The sequence below is a fragment of the Myripristis murdjan genome, chromosome 15 (genome assembly GCF_902150065.1).
Source record: "Myripristis murdjan chromosome 15, fMyrMur1.1, whole genome shotgun sequence".
NCBI classification, from domain to species: domain Eukaryota; kingdom Metazoa; phylum Chordata; class Actinopteri; order Holocentriformes; family Holocentridae; genus Myripristis; species Myripristis murdjan.
Window position 1 is genome coordinate 1,449,103 of NC_043994.1, and position 18,346 is coordinate 1,467,448.

The 18,346-nt window shown below is 40.9% G+C and overlaps 1 protein-coding gene across 6 annotated transcripts in view; it reads left to right on the plus strand.

The window, feature by feature from the left end:
- The window catches only part of zswim8 (zinc finger, SWIM-type containing 8), a 63,475-nt gene that overhangs the window by 18,301 nt on the left and 26,828 nt on the right, over positions 1–18,346 (plus strand). For all 6 annotated transcript variants that reach the window (XM_030070351.1, XM_030070353.1, XM_030070348.1 and 3 more), the window contains 6 exons: positions 2,888–3,060; positions 9,431–9,538; positions 13,007–13,088; positions 14,172–14,292; positions 16,337–16,538; positions 17,144–17,319. In XM_030070351.1, the coding sequence (XP_029926211.1) occupies positions 2,888–3,060; positions 9,431–9,538; positions 13,007–13,088; positions 14,172–14,292; positions 16,337–16,538; positions 17,144–17,319 (862 nt within the window). The remainder of the gene's footprint in view (positions 1–2,887; positions 3,061–9,430; positions 9,539–13,006; positions 13,089–14,171; positions 14,293–16,336; positions 16,539–17,143; positions 17,320–18,346) is intronic.

Genomic DNA, 18,346 nt, shown 5'->3' on the forward strand with positions numbered 1-18,346 from the left:
CGTCCCTCAGCAGACATCCCCCTCCTCCATATGGATGGAGACCTAAGTGCCTTGCCCTGTGGCTGAGTGTTTATTCGGCTTTACAGGCCAAGGTCACTAATGCTGCTTGACTTGACATTTTACAATACTACTCTGCTGCTGGATAATGACGCTTTACTGAATCTTGTTTTTTCACCAGATCTGTCTATGACTGCCTATGACTTTTTTTTTTTTTGGCATTTCTGCTTTATTTGATAGTCACAGTAGAGATAGACAGGAAAGGCAGGGGAGAGAGAGGGAATGATGTGCAGCAAAGGACCTGAGGTCGGATTCGAACCCCGGTTGCTGCGATCGGGACTAAGCCCTGGTACATGGTGCGCACGCTTTACCGGTGAGCCACTGGGGCACCCCCGTGGCCTATGACTTTTTGAAAACTGCGATATGCTACCATGACTCCTTGAATAGCATCCAGCTGACTGGAAAAAATGAGGAGAAGTAACTGCCCTGACTGTCAGGGACTGAAAGTGATCAAAACCACACATCGGTTATCATCTGCATGGATGAAGTGGTGAACAGTGGGTCAGGTCACTCAGGTCCAGAATTGATTTTGAGAAAACTGGCGGTAATGGATCAGCATGGTATTGAGCTTTGCAACGTGTTTCATACTTGCTGTTTCAAATTTCCTTGAAAGTTTAGAGCAGTGGTTGTCAAATGGAGGTACATACAGTACAGGCCAAAAGTTTGGACACACCTTCTCATTCAATGCGTTTTCTTTATTTTCATGACTATTTACATTGTAGATTCTAACTGAAGGAATCAAAACTATGAATGAACACGTGGAGTTATGTACTTAACAAAAAAAGGTGAAATAACTGAAAACATGTTTTATATTCTAGTTTCTTCAAAATAGCCACCCTTTGCTCTGATTACTGCTTTGCACACTCTTGGCATTCTCTCCATGAGCTTCAAGAGGTAGTCACCTGAAATGGTTTTCCAACAGTCTTGAAGGAGTTCCCAGAGGTGTTTAGCACTTGTTGGCCCCTTTGCCTTCACTCTGCGGTCCAGCTCACCCCAAACCATCTGGATTGGGTTCAGGTCCGGTGACGGTGGAGGCCAGGTCATCTGCCGCAGCACTCCATCACTCTCCTTCTTGGTCAAATAGCCCTTACACAGCCTGGAGGTGTGTTTGGGGTCACTGTCCTGTTGAAAAATAAATGATGGTCCAACTAAACGCAAACCGGATGGGATGGCATGTCGCTGCAGGCAGATTTCCACTGGTCTAATGTCCATTCCTTGTGTTTCTTGGCCCAAACAAATCTCTTCTGCTTGTTGCCTCTCCTTAGCAGTGGTTTCCTAGCAGCTATTTGACCATGAAGGCCTGATTGGCGCAGTCTCCTCTTAACAGTTGTTCTAGAGATGGGTCTGCTGCTAGAACTCTGTGTGGCATTTATCTGCTCTCTGATCTGAGCTGCTGTTAACTTGCGATTTCTGAGGCTGGTGACTCGGATGAACTTGTCCTCAGAAGCAGAGGTGACTCTTGGTCTTCCTTTCCTGGGTCGGTCCTCATGTGTGCCAGTTTCGTTGTAGCGCTTGATGGTTTTTGCGACTCCACTTGGGGACACATTTAAAGTTTTTGCAATTTTCCGGACTGACTGACCTTCATTTCTTAAAGTAATGATGGCCACTTGTTTTTCTTTAGTTAGCTGATTGGTTCTTGCCATAATATGAATTTTAACAGTTGTCCAATAGGGCTGTCGGCTGTGTAGTAACCTGACTTCTGCACAACACAACTGATGGTCCCAACCCCATTGATAAAGCAAGAAATTCCACTAATTATCCCTGATAAGGCACACCTGTGAAGTGAAAACCATTTCAGGTGACTACCTCTTGAAGCTCATCGAGAGAATGCCAAGAGTGTGCAAAGCAGTAATCAGAGCAAAGGGTGGCTATTTTGAAGAAACTAGAATATAAAACATGTTTTCAGTTATTTCACCTTTTTTTGTTAAAGTACATAACTCCACATGTGTTCATTCATAGTTTTGATGCCTTCAGTGAGAATCTACAATGTAAATAGTCATGAAAATAAAGAAAACGCATTGAATGAGAAGGTGTGTCCAAACTTTTGGCCTGTACTGTATACCCCTATAGTCCAGTCATTTTATGAAAAAACCTTGGACAAATTGCAAGAGAAGCAAACTCAACTGATTTTGTATCCTCAGTTTGTCCTTAGTGAGGGGAAAAAAGTCTCAAGGAATCCCATTGGTGGAAAGTTTTGAAAATCACCTATTTATGACCATATAATACCAGAAAACACTGTTTTTAACACACAGGAGACAGGGGTTAAAAAAATGTTAATGTAAGTTTGATAAAGCACATTTTATATTTTATGTTTTCCCTCCTGCTTTCTAAGTGTCAATTGTTTATGTTTGTGGTTGAAATCTGCTGCCGTGATCATCAAGTGATAACGTTTGCTCAGTATGACCAGGAAGCCAAGACAGAAATCCAGAAAATGGATTTGTGGTTGAAACGTAGCAGCGATACGCCTTAAAACAAGGAGAAAGAAGTGAAAGAAGCAAAAACAGAAACAACAAAATGTCCTCAGTATCAGGTTGTTGTTTCACACAGTGATGGAACTGTGTTGAGCCTTTTTATATTGGCTTTTTTTCCTTCCAGATTTTAAAATGTAAACATAAATGTGTGAAACAAGTTGCAAAATACATTCAACAATTTTGCTGTGATGTACACCACTTATGAAATGCCTGTCGAAATTCCATAATGTTGAGGACATTTAATGACCAGTGGGAACCATGAGGAGGAAAACAAAATTGCATCGACGACTAATTTTTAATTTTCTTTCTCTTTTCTTTTTGGTCTTTCTGTCCTTGCTGTCTTCCTTTCTTTGCACCAGGCTTCCATCTCAGTGCGACGGTTGTGTCCAGTCAGGCTGGTCAGTCCAAGGGAGCATACAATGTGGCGGTCATGTTTGACCGCTGTCGCATCACGTCCTGCAGCTGCACCTGTGGTGCTGGGGCCAAATGGTGCGCTCACGTGGTGGCGCTCTGCCTCTTCAGGATCCACAATGTGAGTGTTTGACTATGTCTTATGCCACCGCTTGACTTAGCAAAAACCCCAGCCATCTGGCCGAGCTCCTGCCATGCACACTTGTATTTGTTTCTTACTGCAAATAAATCATGTTGTATTATAGAGGTTGGGGAAACCCCACACTGCTACAATGAGGTTTAGGGCTGCAATGGATCTTAAAAATTGGTATTACTGATCAGTTTTGTCTATGACATCATATTAAATCAAAGTTTATATCTTATCCTAGACCAGCACTCTTGGTAAATCTTCACTTTCAGCAACAGATTATCATCTCAGCTGAATATTCAACCTCTAGCACATCTTTTTCACTGTTTCCCATCTACCTGTGTGTGGGCAAGAGTGATTTTGATTGTGATATGATTTTTGACATGCTAAATTTGCCATAACCTCACTGATGTCCCGTGCTCAAGGTACAGAAACAAGAGGATGTTTATTAGAAAAGTAATTGTAATCTAATTACCGAAAAAAATCAAACAATATTAAAACATCACTGTGTTTCCGGGATAAGTAATCTAATTGCAGTTTCACATTACTATTTAATGCATCACTCAAACATTGTTTGCTGGTACATTTTTTATTGCTGTTTTATCACTTTTTTTTTTTTTTATTGGTTCTCTGTTTTCATTTGGTCTAAATCCAAAGTGAGCCCAAATTGGTGAAGTTACCTTTGGTTTTCTAACAAGCTGCGTCTGGTCAGTGTCACTCAGTCAGAGAATCTTTGGCTAGTGACAGACTTGGATCGTCAGTCAATTATAAAATGATGGGCCCATCGCTGTAAACATGCACAGACATGGCTACTGTCACAGACACATTTATATTCAGTCGCATAAGTGATACTCAAGTCAAGAAGCCCAAGCTGATTTCTGGAGGGGTGGCAGAGGGCTGAACCAAGTGGTAGAGGTTGATAGACTTTTAAAGTACCCAAGTGATGAAAATTGTGATTGTTAAATCTATATCTGTACATAAATAACATAACACATATAATGTTTTTGGTTAAATTTATTTTATTTTAGCATATACGTCACAGAAAAAAAGATTCAACAATGTCATTTTTTTCCAATATCATGCAGCTCTAGTTTGTTGGTGTGTGTGTGTGTGTGTGTGTGTGTGTGTGTGTGGTCCTGATTATGTCTTAAGGTGGAGTGCAAGGTCTGCTCTTTCCTGATATCACTGCATAGAGGCCCTAGTAGCAGCACTACCCTGTCTTGGTAGATGTGTTTTAGGTGTGTCAAGGTCACTAGCTAGCTAGCTAGCTAGCTGCTAGTTAGTTCATGATTTGGCCTTTCTGCTTCACTACATAGTTTAAGTCTGTTCTCACTTTGTGATTCACATAATTTTGAAGCTGATTACAGTGTAACATTGTCACTGATACCGTTACTGATGTTACTAATGGTGGAGCTAAAAAAATAATTGGTTGGTCATGAGATCTGAATATTAGTGCTGCAAATCATGCTAAACTTTGAACTGTCAAATCCCAAAATCAAGATTGTAGCTAGCAAACCGGCCCTCATTTGCATTGATTTGTTGTGGAACCACTGCATTAGAGGTGTTGTCTGGTCGCTGGCCACTGACCAGTATTGCTGTGGCTGAAGTGAACCCTGGTTTGCTTGTCTTTGACCCAGCACACCATATAAGAGTTCATAATGCTCTGTATTACCCCGTCCAGCACCATTTTTCGCTAGCCTCTGTATGCCTTCAATATTTTAACTTGTTGATAATTTGCTCCTGGGTTCCAACAGGCCCAGCCTTTATCGACTCTCTCTCAATTTTAAGATACAATTAGCTTTTCCTAGGACTCCCTTCCATCTTTTGCTGAACTTCAAGAGGTGTCCAAATTGAAAGCAAAAGTTTTTTCCTCAGTAGACTACTGCACACTCTTTAGTTTCTCTGTCGTCTCCATCTTTCCCTGTAGAATAATACACACCACTATTGTTGTTGTCTCGGTTTCCATTTGAGGTCCTACTATTTTCTGTTCCACACCATTTTGTTGAGAGAGTAGTCTCATCAGTGCTGCTGGTGTGAATGAGGTAGATTAGACTCTGGCCTCCCATCCACAGATGGTCAGCCTCCACGTTGCAGGTCAGGCTATATGCCTTAGTCATCGCTCTCTGGGGCTGTGGATGTTACCACTGCCTCTGTCACCATGTGTGACTATCAAGTAACCTTGTTAATGTGCTGTTTTAATGTAATTGTTTTTAATATGACATATAGTTTGTGTAAATCATACTTACAGTGCATTGAGAAAGTACTCAGACCCCCTTCACTTTTTTTCACTTTTGTTATGTTGCAGCCTGATGCTACAGTCTTTTAAATTCATTTTTTCTGTCATTAATCTGCACTCAGTACCCCATAATGACAAAGTGAAAACAGAATTGTAGAACTTTTTCTCAGAATTTTTTTTCAGGCCCTTTGCAACAACACTTGAAATTTAGCTCAGGTGCCTCTCATTTCTCTTGATGGTTGCTGAGATGTGTCTACACCTTGATTAGAGTCCACCTGTGGTAAATTAAATTGATTGGACATGATTTGGAAAGGCACACACCTCTCTGTAGAAGGCCTCACAGCTGACAATGCATATCAGAGCAAAAACCAAGACATGAGCTCAAAGGAACTGCCTGCAGAGCTCAGAGACAGGATTGCTGCAAGGCACAGATCTGCTCTGAAAGTTCCCAAGCGCACAGCGGCCTCCATCATTCTCAGATGGAAGAAGTTTGGCACAACCAGGACTCTTCCAAGAGCTGGTCGCCTGGCCAAACTGAGCAACCATGGGAGAAGTGCCTTAGTAAGAAAGGTTACCAAGAACCCGATGGTCACTCTGACTGAGCTCCAGAGATCCTGTGTGGAGACGGGACAAAGTTTCAGAAGGACAACCATCACTGCAGCCCTCCACTGATCTGGGCTTTATGGCATAGTGGCTAGATGGAAGCCTCTCCTCAGTGCAAAACACATGAAAGCCCACTTGGAGTTTACAAAAAAGCACCTGAGGGACTCTCAGACTGTGAGAAACAAGATTCTCTGGTCTGATGAAACCAAGATTTAACTCTTTGGCCTCAGTTCCAAACGGTATGTCTGGAGGAAACCAGGCACTGCTTATCACATTGTAGCATCAGGTTGCAACATAACATAAGTGAGAAAAGTAAAGAGGATCTGAATACTTTCTGAATGCACTATAAGTATAATTAGATAAAACATATACTGCTATTAGCACATTTTGTCTTCTCACTGTCTTGCAGAGAGAGGAGACTGTGTGATATAATAGGACCTTGTCTTTCTGCTGCTGATATAATCCTATTAAAATCAGATGTTCTTGAACAGGGTATTAGATTATAAGCATGCAAGGCTCTCCAGGTCTTCTGTCCTCACTAGTGACCCATGACATGAGCTCACCCTAACAACTCGGTTATCATTATGCACTTCCATCTCTCTCTCTATCTTTCTGTCTTTGTCTCATGAGCTCTCTTGTCTTTATCATTTTCTTCTGTCTTCCATTGCCCCCAAAAGTGTTCCAAGACAGAAGTATAAATTAAAGCAGAAGACAGAACTGTAAATGAAAGCAACTAGTGGATGATGAGGAGAGAGCTGCCAAAGAGTCACATTCCAGAAACCCTCTAATGGCTTGTCTAGCCATCACTATTACTGGGCGTTCACATCTGTAACTACAAAAGTTACCAATGTCGCTCTTGTTGCCATCTCCTGGAGGTTGTGGCTTGCAGGCATGTCTGTGTGTAACCGACATTTATATATGTGTGTGTGGTGTTCATGCGTTCTAATGTTTCGTTTGAGAGTTTGCACCTACATGTCATGCACGACACACAGTTCATTTCTATAAATTTTACAGCTTTCCCTTGTTACCTTGGTCTGTGTCATTTTGTTGCTGTGTGTCTCTGTCACTAGTGTTGTCTAATGTCGCCAGCTGCCATTGAGCACGTTTACATGCACACCTTATTCCTGTATTAACCGGAATATTCGCAATATTCCGGTTGCGCACGTGTCATGTAAACACGCACCGAACCCGATTAAGGTCATATTCCGGTTGGAGAGAATTCCAGATAAGACCCCTGGAATATTCCTGTTCCAACCGGAATATTGGGGCATGTAAACACCTTAGTCGGAAAATGCCCTGAACCAGAATATTCAGTCACGACTGCACATGCTCGACTCACAAGGAATTCTGTGACGTCTTTGTTGCTATGGTTACCTGCAAACGGGGAAAACGGCAGGGCGAACAGCAGCAAGAGCCAGGAGACTGCAGTCCACCTTCAGCTAATGAAAGACTTAAATATCATGGAGTATATCGATGGGAGAAAACATAGAACTAGCGACAGAAGAAGAAGAAAAAGAAGAAGAAGACGAGGAAGAAGACTTCTTCGTCTGTTTTTCCGGCAGACCAGACGCCTATACGCGTACTGCTGCCCCCCGCGGCTTAGTGTCGCATTACGTCAGAGAGTGGAATACGCCGAAACACGGGGGCATACCAAGTAACATGTAAACGGAATATTCCAGTTGCCGCGGCGCAGTAACCTTAGCCGGAATATTGAGCCGAACCGGAATATGGTGTGCATGTAAACGTAGTCATTGAAAATCACTGAATTCCTGTTGCTTTTGTAGTAAAAGATGTGAATGTCTGGTTGCTAAGTTTTTTCTAAAGTGATAATTCACTCAATTTGGAAAAAAAGATATTGCTTTGATATTACTTGCAGCACTCAAAATTGTATGTGTGCTGAAATTTAAGCCGATTGGTCCTTAGCTGCAGTGGTGGCTGGCAGATACTAGAATGGTACTTGAAACATCACCAATGCCCCTTTTCCACTAGTACCTACTCAGCTCGACTCGGCTCGACTCTACTCGGTTTAAGAGCTTTTCCATTAGGTGGTAGTACCTGCTAGCAGGTCCCATTTTAGCACCTACTCAGCCAGGGTTCCAAGCGAGCTGAGTCGAGCTGAGTCGAGCTGAAAATGTGACGTAAACGCCGTGCAGGCAACTGATTGGACAGGGAGTGACGAGAGCGACTCCTGCACGAAAACAAAACCCGACATTTAAAAAAAAAAAAAAAAAAACGGCAACAGCGGCCGTGCACATTGATCGTCAGTGAAGTTGTCAAAGTCGGAAAATGGCAAGCAAACCGGTACTGTGGTCAAATAAAGACGTGGAGACTTTTCTGAGCTTGGTGGCGGCCCAAAGAATCCAGAGGGAGCTGGACGGTGCGCCGCCTTGCTATGACGACTCCACCCACGGCGAGGTGCTACTCAACTGTAATGGAAAACCACCTAAACCAGGCCTATTCAATTGGCGGCCCGCGGGCCACATGCGGCCCAGAAGCAATTCCCGAGTGGCCCAGCTCGTGGTTCAACCAAAAAAGCAGAGAAAAACATTCGCGAGAATGAACTCGAAATCCCTGCAGTAGTTCAGAAAGTGAATGCAACACTCCACGTTGCCTAGCAGCACACAACCAACTCACACTGAAGCGTTGTTTTGAAAGTTACTGATGCTAGCGGCTAAAAAGTATGTCTTTTTCAACCCTTAAACGAAAAATTGACGATGAAAACCGCCGTTTTAAATGTCTGGAAAATGTCTGGCCCAGCTTAAGGTCTCGGTTAAAAATCTGGCCCAACTGAATTTGTAATTGAATAGCCCTGACCTAAACCGTGTCGAGGCGAGTAGAGTAGAGTCGAGCCGAGTAGATACTAATGGAAAAGGGCCACAAGAAGCTACACACAATGTAGCTAGCGCCTTGAGACAACTTTTCTTATGATTTGATAGTTATACAAATAAAATTGAATTGAACTGAAATACTGTAATGAAGAAAACAAATGATAGCAAACTGAAGTAATCTACTTGCATTGACTGTTGGTCTGGTGCAGAGTGATACAGGAAGCACAGAAGTTACCTTTCTGGATGTAGGTAACTGGAAAAATACAGTTTTAAACAGTAATTTAAGCAAAACTATCATCTCTGTGCACAGTGTAATCATATGTACATTTTAGTTTTGGTCAGCAATGCTTGTAAACAGATGTTAAACCTTCTTTGAGTGGATTAAGGTAATTATTTTTTATAATGTTAGCTGATGGAAGTCCCCAGAGCATCCAGTCAGTATCCAGCAGTCAGTAACGATGAGAGGAGGGCACCACTACTGTCAACAGCTAATATCAGTTTTTTTCAAAATGGGTTAACTATCCCTTAAAGCTTTACAGAAAACGACATCATTCACAATTACATTAATGATATTCCTCAATATTTAAGGTTAATAGCCAAATGACAATATAATGAATGTTTTAATATTGAGTTTTTATGATTCCTCCCTGCTGTTGGTATGATGTTTTGGCACTCATTGCAGTGTTTCTGTGTGCAGGCGTCAGCTGTGTGTCTCAGGGCTCCAGTCTCTGAGTCGTTGTCCAGACTGCAGAGGGACCAGCTCCAGAAATTCGCTCAGTACCTTATCAGCGAGCTGCCTCAGCAGGTAAGTCGCTAACACAGGAGGATTCATCTTTTCCTTCAAGTCATAGTGGCATTTTGGGATCATGGTGTGTTGCTTTAGCTCAGCAGGTAGAGTAGAGCAGTTGTGGCCAACACCAGACTCCTAACCTCAAGATGGCCATGTAGGTTGGTCCTACTTTTGTTTATTTGTTTTTCTATCAACTTCACTCTGTGACAACACATCTTCAAATCTGTTTTGCAGATTACCATGGATTTAATGAGCACATTTATGCTACCCAAAGGGTGAACCATATCAACTTTAGTGACCTCATGACCTTTCCTCTAGTCTCATGCACCAGCCAAAATGTACAAAGCCCAATCTCCCACTGTACTTGCATTCCTCCATGCACCAAGCCAGTGGGGCCACAGTGCTTAGTCTAAGTGTTACAGGGTGATTTTTAATTCAACCCAAATGAGTGTTAAAGTAAAAATGAGCGTGTGGGAGGGTGAGTGGAGCCTGTCAGGTTTGTCATTCAGGTTCAGTCATGTCTAAAGTGACCGTGGTTGGACCTGTTTCATGCAACCTGAGTGATCAGAATTTGCAATTTGTGAAGTGTGACCATATTGGCTGGATATATGTTTTTATCCATATTATTCAACTTGGCGTATCATTAAAGCAAAAAGGTCTATACAGCTTTTTAAGGTATATGACAGCCGACATCTGTCACTCACAGACAATATGCTGTTACATATTTACTATATCTTACTAGCCTATATAATCAGCCTGTGATACACTATAACTGATACAACTCTATCATAAACGATTACCAGATGGCAGTTAGGCTTAGTTTAAGGGATAGTTGATAACTCTGTTAATGTTTTATAAATCTCAGGATGTGACCTTGTTCAACTCTTGATCTTATTAATTATATTTGTTGTGTTCAGGTTAGCAGATTAGAATCTGCCACTCACCAAATGTATCAAGTAGTTATTGTTTTTTTAATTCCACCAGACATAGTGGCAAGATATATAATATAGGGTGTGAAAATACATGTGCACAACTGCCAGCACCATTTTTACATGGAATCCCATGAAGCATCAGCTGTTAACAGGCAATGATGTCCATAGTCAAAAAACGGGAAAAGGTAGCACATCCCGAATTTTCAAGTCAAGAAGGAGAAGATACTCACATTTCAGCATTTCAGGATTGTTACACTTCATTATTTCATCATGGGAAAATGCTGTGAAGGCTCTGTGCCTTTTTTTTTTTTTAATACATTTATTTAGTGTGATCTGAGCCAAACAAACAGCTGAAATGTAAGTATGCTATCCTCCTTGACTTGAAACTTTGGGGTGTGCTACCTTTTCACATTTTTTTAATATGCCCATTGGATTTTGGGTTTAGCACTCCACTGAGAAATCATATTGTTGAAGTGCAATCTTCTCCTTCAACACAGGAACGATGTCAGAGAAGATTTGGCAAATTTTTCATGGGCACAACCCACATACTCAGCTCTGCTGCTCATCCCACAAATGCATGTTCCTTACAAATGTGGCACCATTTAAAAGGGAAATAAACAGGCTTTCCAACGGTATAAGATTTATTGCCAAGAAGCATTGTTACAACAAAGCAATAATCTACCAAACACAAATTTCCTTACTTTTTGTGCAATGTTTATATCCACATCATTGTGTATCCATAATAAGCATGGATTTATTATTGAGACCCTCCAGTGGGTCGTGACCTTTTAGTTTTAAAATCACTGATGTTGAATTTACACTATATCCCTGCAACCATGCGCATCCGTGCAATTAAAAAAGAGAAAAATATAACAATTACACAAAACACTATCGTTTTGGCAGAATTTAGGGAGGGCATGATTTGATGATGTAGGCTACATCCACTGTAAGTTAGGGTTAGGTGCATGAATTGCGTCTATACCTCAGAGAATTCAGAACAGAATGCAACATCAAAACGACTGCTGTGCATCTAGACCTGTCTGTTAAATGCAGACCGACGTGATCGGGAATGTCATTTGCCATGCACATTTGTGCAGCCCCTGCCATACCCCAATAAATCATGCAGTTTCCAAACTGCATGATTTTCTCAACAGTTTGAAAGTGATCCAGAGTCAAGTGTGTGGGGAATCAACACAAATCTGTCTTGTCCCATCAGATCTTAAGTCAGCTTTAAAAATCAAGCAAGAGATGTAATCCTATGAGATATGTGAAAGGCTATTAAGAACAGATGATGGCAGACTACATAAACATAGGATAGAGCACTCTGAATATCAGTAATGTCAGCTGACAAAGACGGACCACCAGTCACTGTTGCCATGACAGCTAGGACTGCTGCGTTAGTATAACAGCCACATTAAGAGCAGCTCGAATGGTATCCTTAGCATTTTGGTGCCCATTTTGGCATGCTTCATACAGTATGCATTAACATGAAAAACATATAAATTTGTCATAGTGTAATGTGTAACGTCTCCCTCACATGTTTTTTTCTTTTCTCTTTTCATGCTTCTTTTTTTCTTCCTTCCCTACTGTCTCCTTCTCCTTTCTTGGTCTCTCTCTCTCTCTCTCTCTCTGTGTGTGTGTGTAGCAGTGACAAAGACAGAACATAGTGTATTGTGGAGTGTGTAGCCCAGTATAGCATTACCTTTTGGCTGTTAACACTGTAATCTGAGACATATGTTTAAATACGCTGAACCATACAACCAGACATAGCTATGACAGCATTGCCCGGTCATTTTTCTCTTGATTTTTTTTTTCCCTTTTCATGTCTGTATTTAGCTCAGACTTGTGACCTTTTTGATTGGCTATGAAAATTGGCTATGAAAGCATAACCATGCGATGTAAACTCTTTTTTTTTTTTTTTTTTTTAAAACTTTTATTTCCTTTTAAGGTCATACACGGTGAAAGGTCTGTAGATCCAGTGTCTTTTGAAACATGACACAAGTAGCAGCGTTACTACTGTTATTATTATTATATCCAGTTTTTTTTTTTGTTTCTTGGGCATCTTTCAGTGCACACACCTCAATTAATCCATCACCTCCATCTTCCTTTGTAGAATAATGCACAGCCAATCTTAATGATGTCACAGTTCCCACTTTAGGTCCACCTATTTTTTGAACAACAGTTCAAAATTAGGTTTGTGAACCTGAACGGAACCAGTGGCTGAAAAGGCCCATTGTTATTAGTATTAGGTTAGAGGGTCACTGGTTTGAATCCCCTGACAATGAGGGATACCTGGGGAGGAAAAGTGAATGAGCCCAACTCTCTACACCCTCAACAAGTGCTACAAGGCACAGAACCTCCTAATTTTTGCTCACTGACCAATGAGGAAGTTATTGTGAAATGTGCTGCATCGGTCAACTTGCACCTGGCCGTATAAAAACAGACTTGCTAAACTTGCTTGGTATGTGAATCCACGTTTGGTTCTAATCGTGGGATTTTGAGTAAATGTTTCTGATGCCATCATGGTTCACTAAATCTTGCATTTTTCCAGATCCTGCCCACAGCCCAGCGGTTGCTGGATGAGCTCCTGTCATCTCAGTCCACTGCCATCAACACCGTGTGTGGAGCTCCAGGTACTTGAACTGTGCTTAACATGTAATAGTACAGTCAAGTCCAATGTAGTGACAGCACAGCTAGGCCCTCATTACACAAAATACATTTCACTTATCTTTGTTGCATTAACGAGTTGTGAGATGCATTAAGTTCATGCAATTCAATCTACACTAAACATTTAAAATGAAAATGTCAACAGCCAGTGAGGTTAATGAGAATGAAATAATATGTATAATATAGAACTTCTGTTTATTAGCTTTTTCACCTTACGTTCCCATCTATTTGAGTTTAAATTCAGTTCAAAATTATATACATTAGCCTTTGCCTTATACCTAGTGTTACTGATATGAAGCTAGGTTAGCTGTCCAGTAGTTATCCCAGTTGGGATATTCTTTTACCAAAACTAATTACATGGAATTGTCTAACCTTCAAAATATTCAGGAACATAAATGTCGTTGTTCAAGGTCCATGTTAGCGGCAGACATATCCATTGTGGTCCAGAAGTAATATTTTTGAAATGATGAAAACCCAATTCATGATTTTCATAGCATGGTTCTCCTGTGGAACTGAAAAACACCCAAACATGGAACCAAAGTTGCATTTTAGTTGCAGCGTGTAAAGCCAGCCTGACAGCCCACATCTACAGACCTCCATGAACTAAAACTGTTGCCAGAAGGGAATATTTGTGTTTTTGTACACAACAAAAATATATTGTTTTCTCAAGTAGCATTTCAGACTGATAATCTTAATCAGGCTGTTGAATGCAGAGCATTCAGGACATACAACAAGAAGTTGGGTCAAATCAGTAGTGCTACCAAAACCAGAGGAGACTTGAAAGTGTGCACTGCAGACTTTGGCTTGGAGGAGACATTCTCACTGTTTGTCTCACTAGGGTCAGTTGGTTGTATAGGAGGACAGGAGCTGTCTCAGTAACTCCCAGTTGTTCACCCATCCCTATATTCTGTCACAAACACGTAGTCGTTTTTACCAGTCTTTTCAGATAAAAGGGAAAATAATGCAGTGCCTCATTACTAGGAAAGTGACATTGTATCACAGTCTTAATCTATCACCGCTGTGTTGGTGTGTGTGTCCTGTGTGTCCAGACCCCACAGCAGGTCCTTCAGCCTCCGACCAGAGTACCTGGTACTTAGATGAGTCCACCCTCAGCGACAACATAAAAAAGACCCTGCACAAGTTCTGTGGACCTTCACCTGTTGTCTTCAGGTAATGTACAAATAAACCAGAAAGAGTTGTACACTCAGCAGTTGAAAAGATGAAAAGCCATGTAGAATTGAGAAATTCAGTTCACAGCATGCATGCTTGTTTTCCTGTGTATGTTTGTTTCCTATCCTGCTATTACTATAATGATTACTGTTGTTTTTCCAGTATTGCCTCAATTTATTTGTTACTTTTATGGAATTAAATATTAAACTCTAAATTTAGAAAACATTTGAATATAGTCAAATATTATTTGCAAATCATTTGCATTTTGTCAGGCATAGTATTACTTAATTGATTGTGTGACCCTGAATGAATAAATATATGAATAAAGCTCCTCTCACATCAGTATAGAAGTGACAGACATTATCACTGTCAAACAGCTGTTCAGTTTTGCTTGATGTTATCCATGGCCCATTTGTGAGCACCAGCCACAGTATGTGCTCCACGTTACAAACCTGTACGTTGACATTCTTTAGTAATAACTTCTCTTGGGGACTATTGCAGCAGTTTGATTGCATTTGAGCAGACAGCATAGGACTTTGGCAAATTCTGAATGTAGAAGCTTGTGACAAGAACCAACAACTGTGTGTAGTGCTAGTCATGAACAAGACTAGCATTGCCTTAACCAACACTAACTAAAAGTTAATTTGAAAAAAAGATTAGTCAACGCTGCTTTTGTGTCAAAAAACTGATCTGTCAACAGTGCTTCAAGTCAACTTTATCCTGTACCTATGACCAATTGGTTATTACTAGATTCACTTATGAACGCTAATAATGTTTCTGTTTCAAATCACCATTTAGTACAGTGGAGCATTACATCAGTATAACTTCCATCCTCACTATTCAGATTCAGATGTCTTTATTTGTCATTTTTATGTCACATAAAAACGAAATTGTGTTTCACACGTCAACCAGTGCAAGGAGATCAGTGCAGTTCAGTCAAACAATAAATAAGATAAAGCGGAATAAAAACAGTGGTTAAAATGGTTACAGTCAAGAAGAATAAAAAACGATGGTTAAGTCCTTTTGTGCAGTTCCTTGAGGTTGTTCTCTCCTCTGCTGTTCCCATTCTTTTGTTTAGAAATCCTCACCATGAAAGTATCACTGTGTCAGTGTTACAGTTTTGGAATTTTTGTTTCCATTACTCTTCTTTTTTGTGTTGCCTATCTTACTGTTGTTTGTATTGTTGTCATTTGAAACTGTATCCACATTAAGGTAGAACATGAAAAATTACTCAAACTGTTTCTGCAATATTTCTGTTGTTTAACTTAAGAAATCCTGTGGTCTTTTTCAAGTAAAAATAAAATACATATTTTTAAAACACATATTACATACATATTTTATAGTATGGATCAGAGATCCACAGTTTATCCAGTAATAACCTGGCAGCTTGTGCATCTCCGTGACACATCACTTAAAGGCAGAATGAGTAGGATTTGTTTGTTGCAGTCTTTAAACACAACATTCAAAGTTGGCCCCTCCTCCCTAGTTAAGCTAAGTGCCGGCAGCCAGGATGGTGACAAAATGAATTGACTGCCCAAAATGTAACGATGCTGTCCTAGGAAAGTTGGCCTGCTGGCATCCTTACCTGTCCAACAGAAAACAGGCCAACTGAGTGTCACTCTTCATCCTCGTCCTCTCCCTCCGTGCTCGCCAGCAGGTGAAAGCCAACCCCACATTCACTCTTGAAGTGGAACGAGCTTCGTCTGCTTGGAATTTCACTTCGCTAGATTTTCTGTTTTCCATGGTCCACATCTGCGATTTTTGTGACTTCCTATTGGATGTGGTGCCATCGATCTGGCGATATGTGCTGTGACCGACTGCCCAAGGGTTGATGCTCAGAAGAGTCCCAGGCACAGCAAAACAAGGAAATCCAGGCAGAGGGCAGGGTCTCTGCAGACACACACCAACACACACTTCTAGGGGCTCATTCAGCTCATTCTGCCTTTAAGTATATGTACTGATCTATACAATCAATACATATATCAACTCACATCAAGGTGTGTGTGTGTGTGTGTGTGTGTGTGTGTGTGTGTGTCATCTGTAGTGATGTAAATTCCATGTACCTGTCATCCACGGAGCCCCCGGCTGCCGCTGAGTGGGCGTGTCTCCTGCGACCGCTGAGGGGCCGGGAACCAGAGGGCATCTGGAACCTTCTGTCTATTGTCAGGGAGATGTTCAAGCGACGAGACAGCAATGCTGCCCCACTGCTGGAGATCCTTACTGAGCAGTGCCTCACCTACGAACAGGTACACCACCAGCTAATGCTGCTGGAAATGATTTAAAGCTAGTACAGTGATTGTAAAGGGAACGTATGAGCCACTTGGCATTTGAAGTAGCTGCTGGCATTTACTGGCATTTACAACCAGGAATTAGTAGGTAAACCCACCTAAATCACACTTTTACTATCTTTTAATATGCATTAATAGGATTTACTTTTTTTATTTATTTGAATAGACTTGAATAGGTTGACATACATTGTTATAGGATAAATTCAAATTTAATCCAAGACTTCATTTCTTTCAAAAACACTCGGAATAGGCAATGTGCAAATTAGTGAGAAATAACCTGAAAATCATTAAGAAACTAGTGAAAAGTGGCCAGAAAATTTGGAAAATTTTTATTTTAAAAAATACACATAAAAAGGTCAGAAAATGAGCAAAATGCCCAGTAAACGGGTAAAATGTTTCCAGAAAATTTAAAAAAAACAAACAAACAAAAAAAAAACTCTAATCTGTATGGAACTTTACAGGACCTCTCACAATATTTAAGTGCACTCTATACTGATGCACATGCAAACACAGACAGTGACTTCATTGAGATGTCTCACTGCATGTCTGTTATGTGTTGTCAGATCATTGGCTGGTGGTACAGCGTTCGCACGTCGGCATCGCACAGCAGCGCCAGCGGCCACACCGGAAGGAGCAACGGCCAGTCAGAGGTGGCAGCTCATGCATGTGCCAGCATGTGTGATGAGATGGTGGTGCTGTGGAGACTGGCAGTGCTGGATCCCACCATGAGCCCTCACAGGTCTGACAAGTAGCACCGGCTTGCACACTTTACATGAAATTCCTTAACTGTTCAGGATCTTTGAGAGGTGTCCTCCAGATACGACATGTCATGTAAATTGAATTAAGTTTCTCAGCTTATTTCATGCATCCATTGCATTAGGCTAGATGGTCTTCAGCCAAACTGAAGTATAAACCAGATTGAAAAACAGCATAATGCAAAGTCAGAGAGCAGCCATGGTGACAACCCCATCTTTTTTTTTTTGTCTATAGCACAAGTGGTAACCCGCCATATTAGATAGCTCAGGTGACATGTTGTTACTTTACCCTTCTTGATGTTTAAGTCCTAGATGATTGAGCCTCCTACCTGCACCTAGCAAGTACAAAATGATGTGGACATTAAACTGAATCACTGTGCAAAAAGGAAGTAACTTTGGGAAAAAAGATGAGATGTGGAGTTTGATACATTAGGAAGTTTCAAGGTTGCAAGTTGACTTTTGTATTGCACTTAAAATGAAAGGAACTAACTGTCTGCCTGTAAGTTTGAAAAAATGCATTCAGACACCTAAAAAAAAGAAAGGATGGCATGCTTTGGCAAATTCTCTGTAGTATTTGTCATTTACAGTAAATGGGCTAAAACACTGTGAAATTCCTTTTCCTCCCCACATCCAGTTAACGTGACAAAATTAAACTGTGCACACAGTTTAAGTCACTGTAGTCACTATTCTTATAATATTGAAATATATGCATAACCCTGATAGCGTAAGCTCATCGCACTCTCATCAGCCTTCTGTCTACCGGGCATAAAACTGATGATTGATTAGATTACATTGATGTTTTCCCTGTGTAGTTTTCTCATCAGTGTCAGACCAGTGTATCCATTTCTGATGTCTTCCTTATGTCGTTATAATGTTGTCTACTCTGGAGATCATTTTAAAGTTGGGCCACTGTAGTAAAACTACAGAATGCCTACCACAGATCTGTATAGGCAAGATGCTTTTTCTGACGTTCAACAGATTTAGGATCTTAGGTCTGCAGCCTGCGTTGGG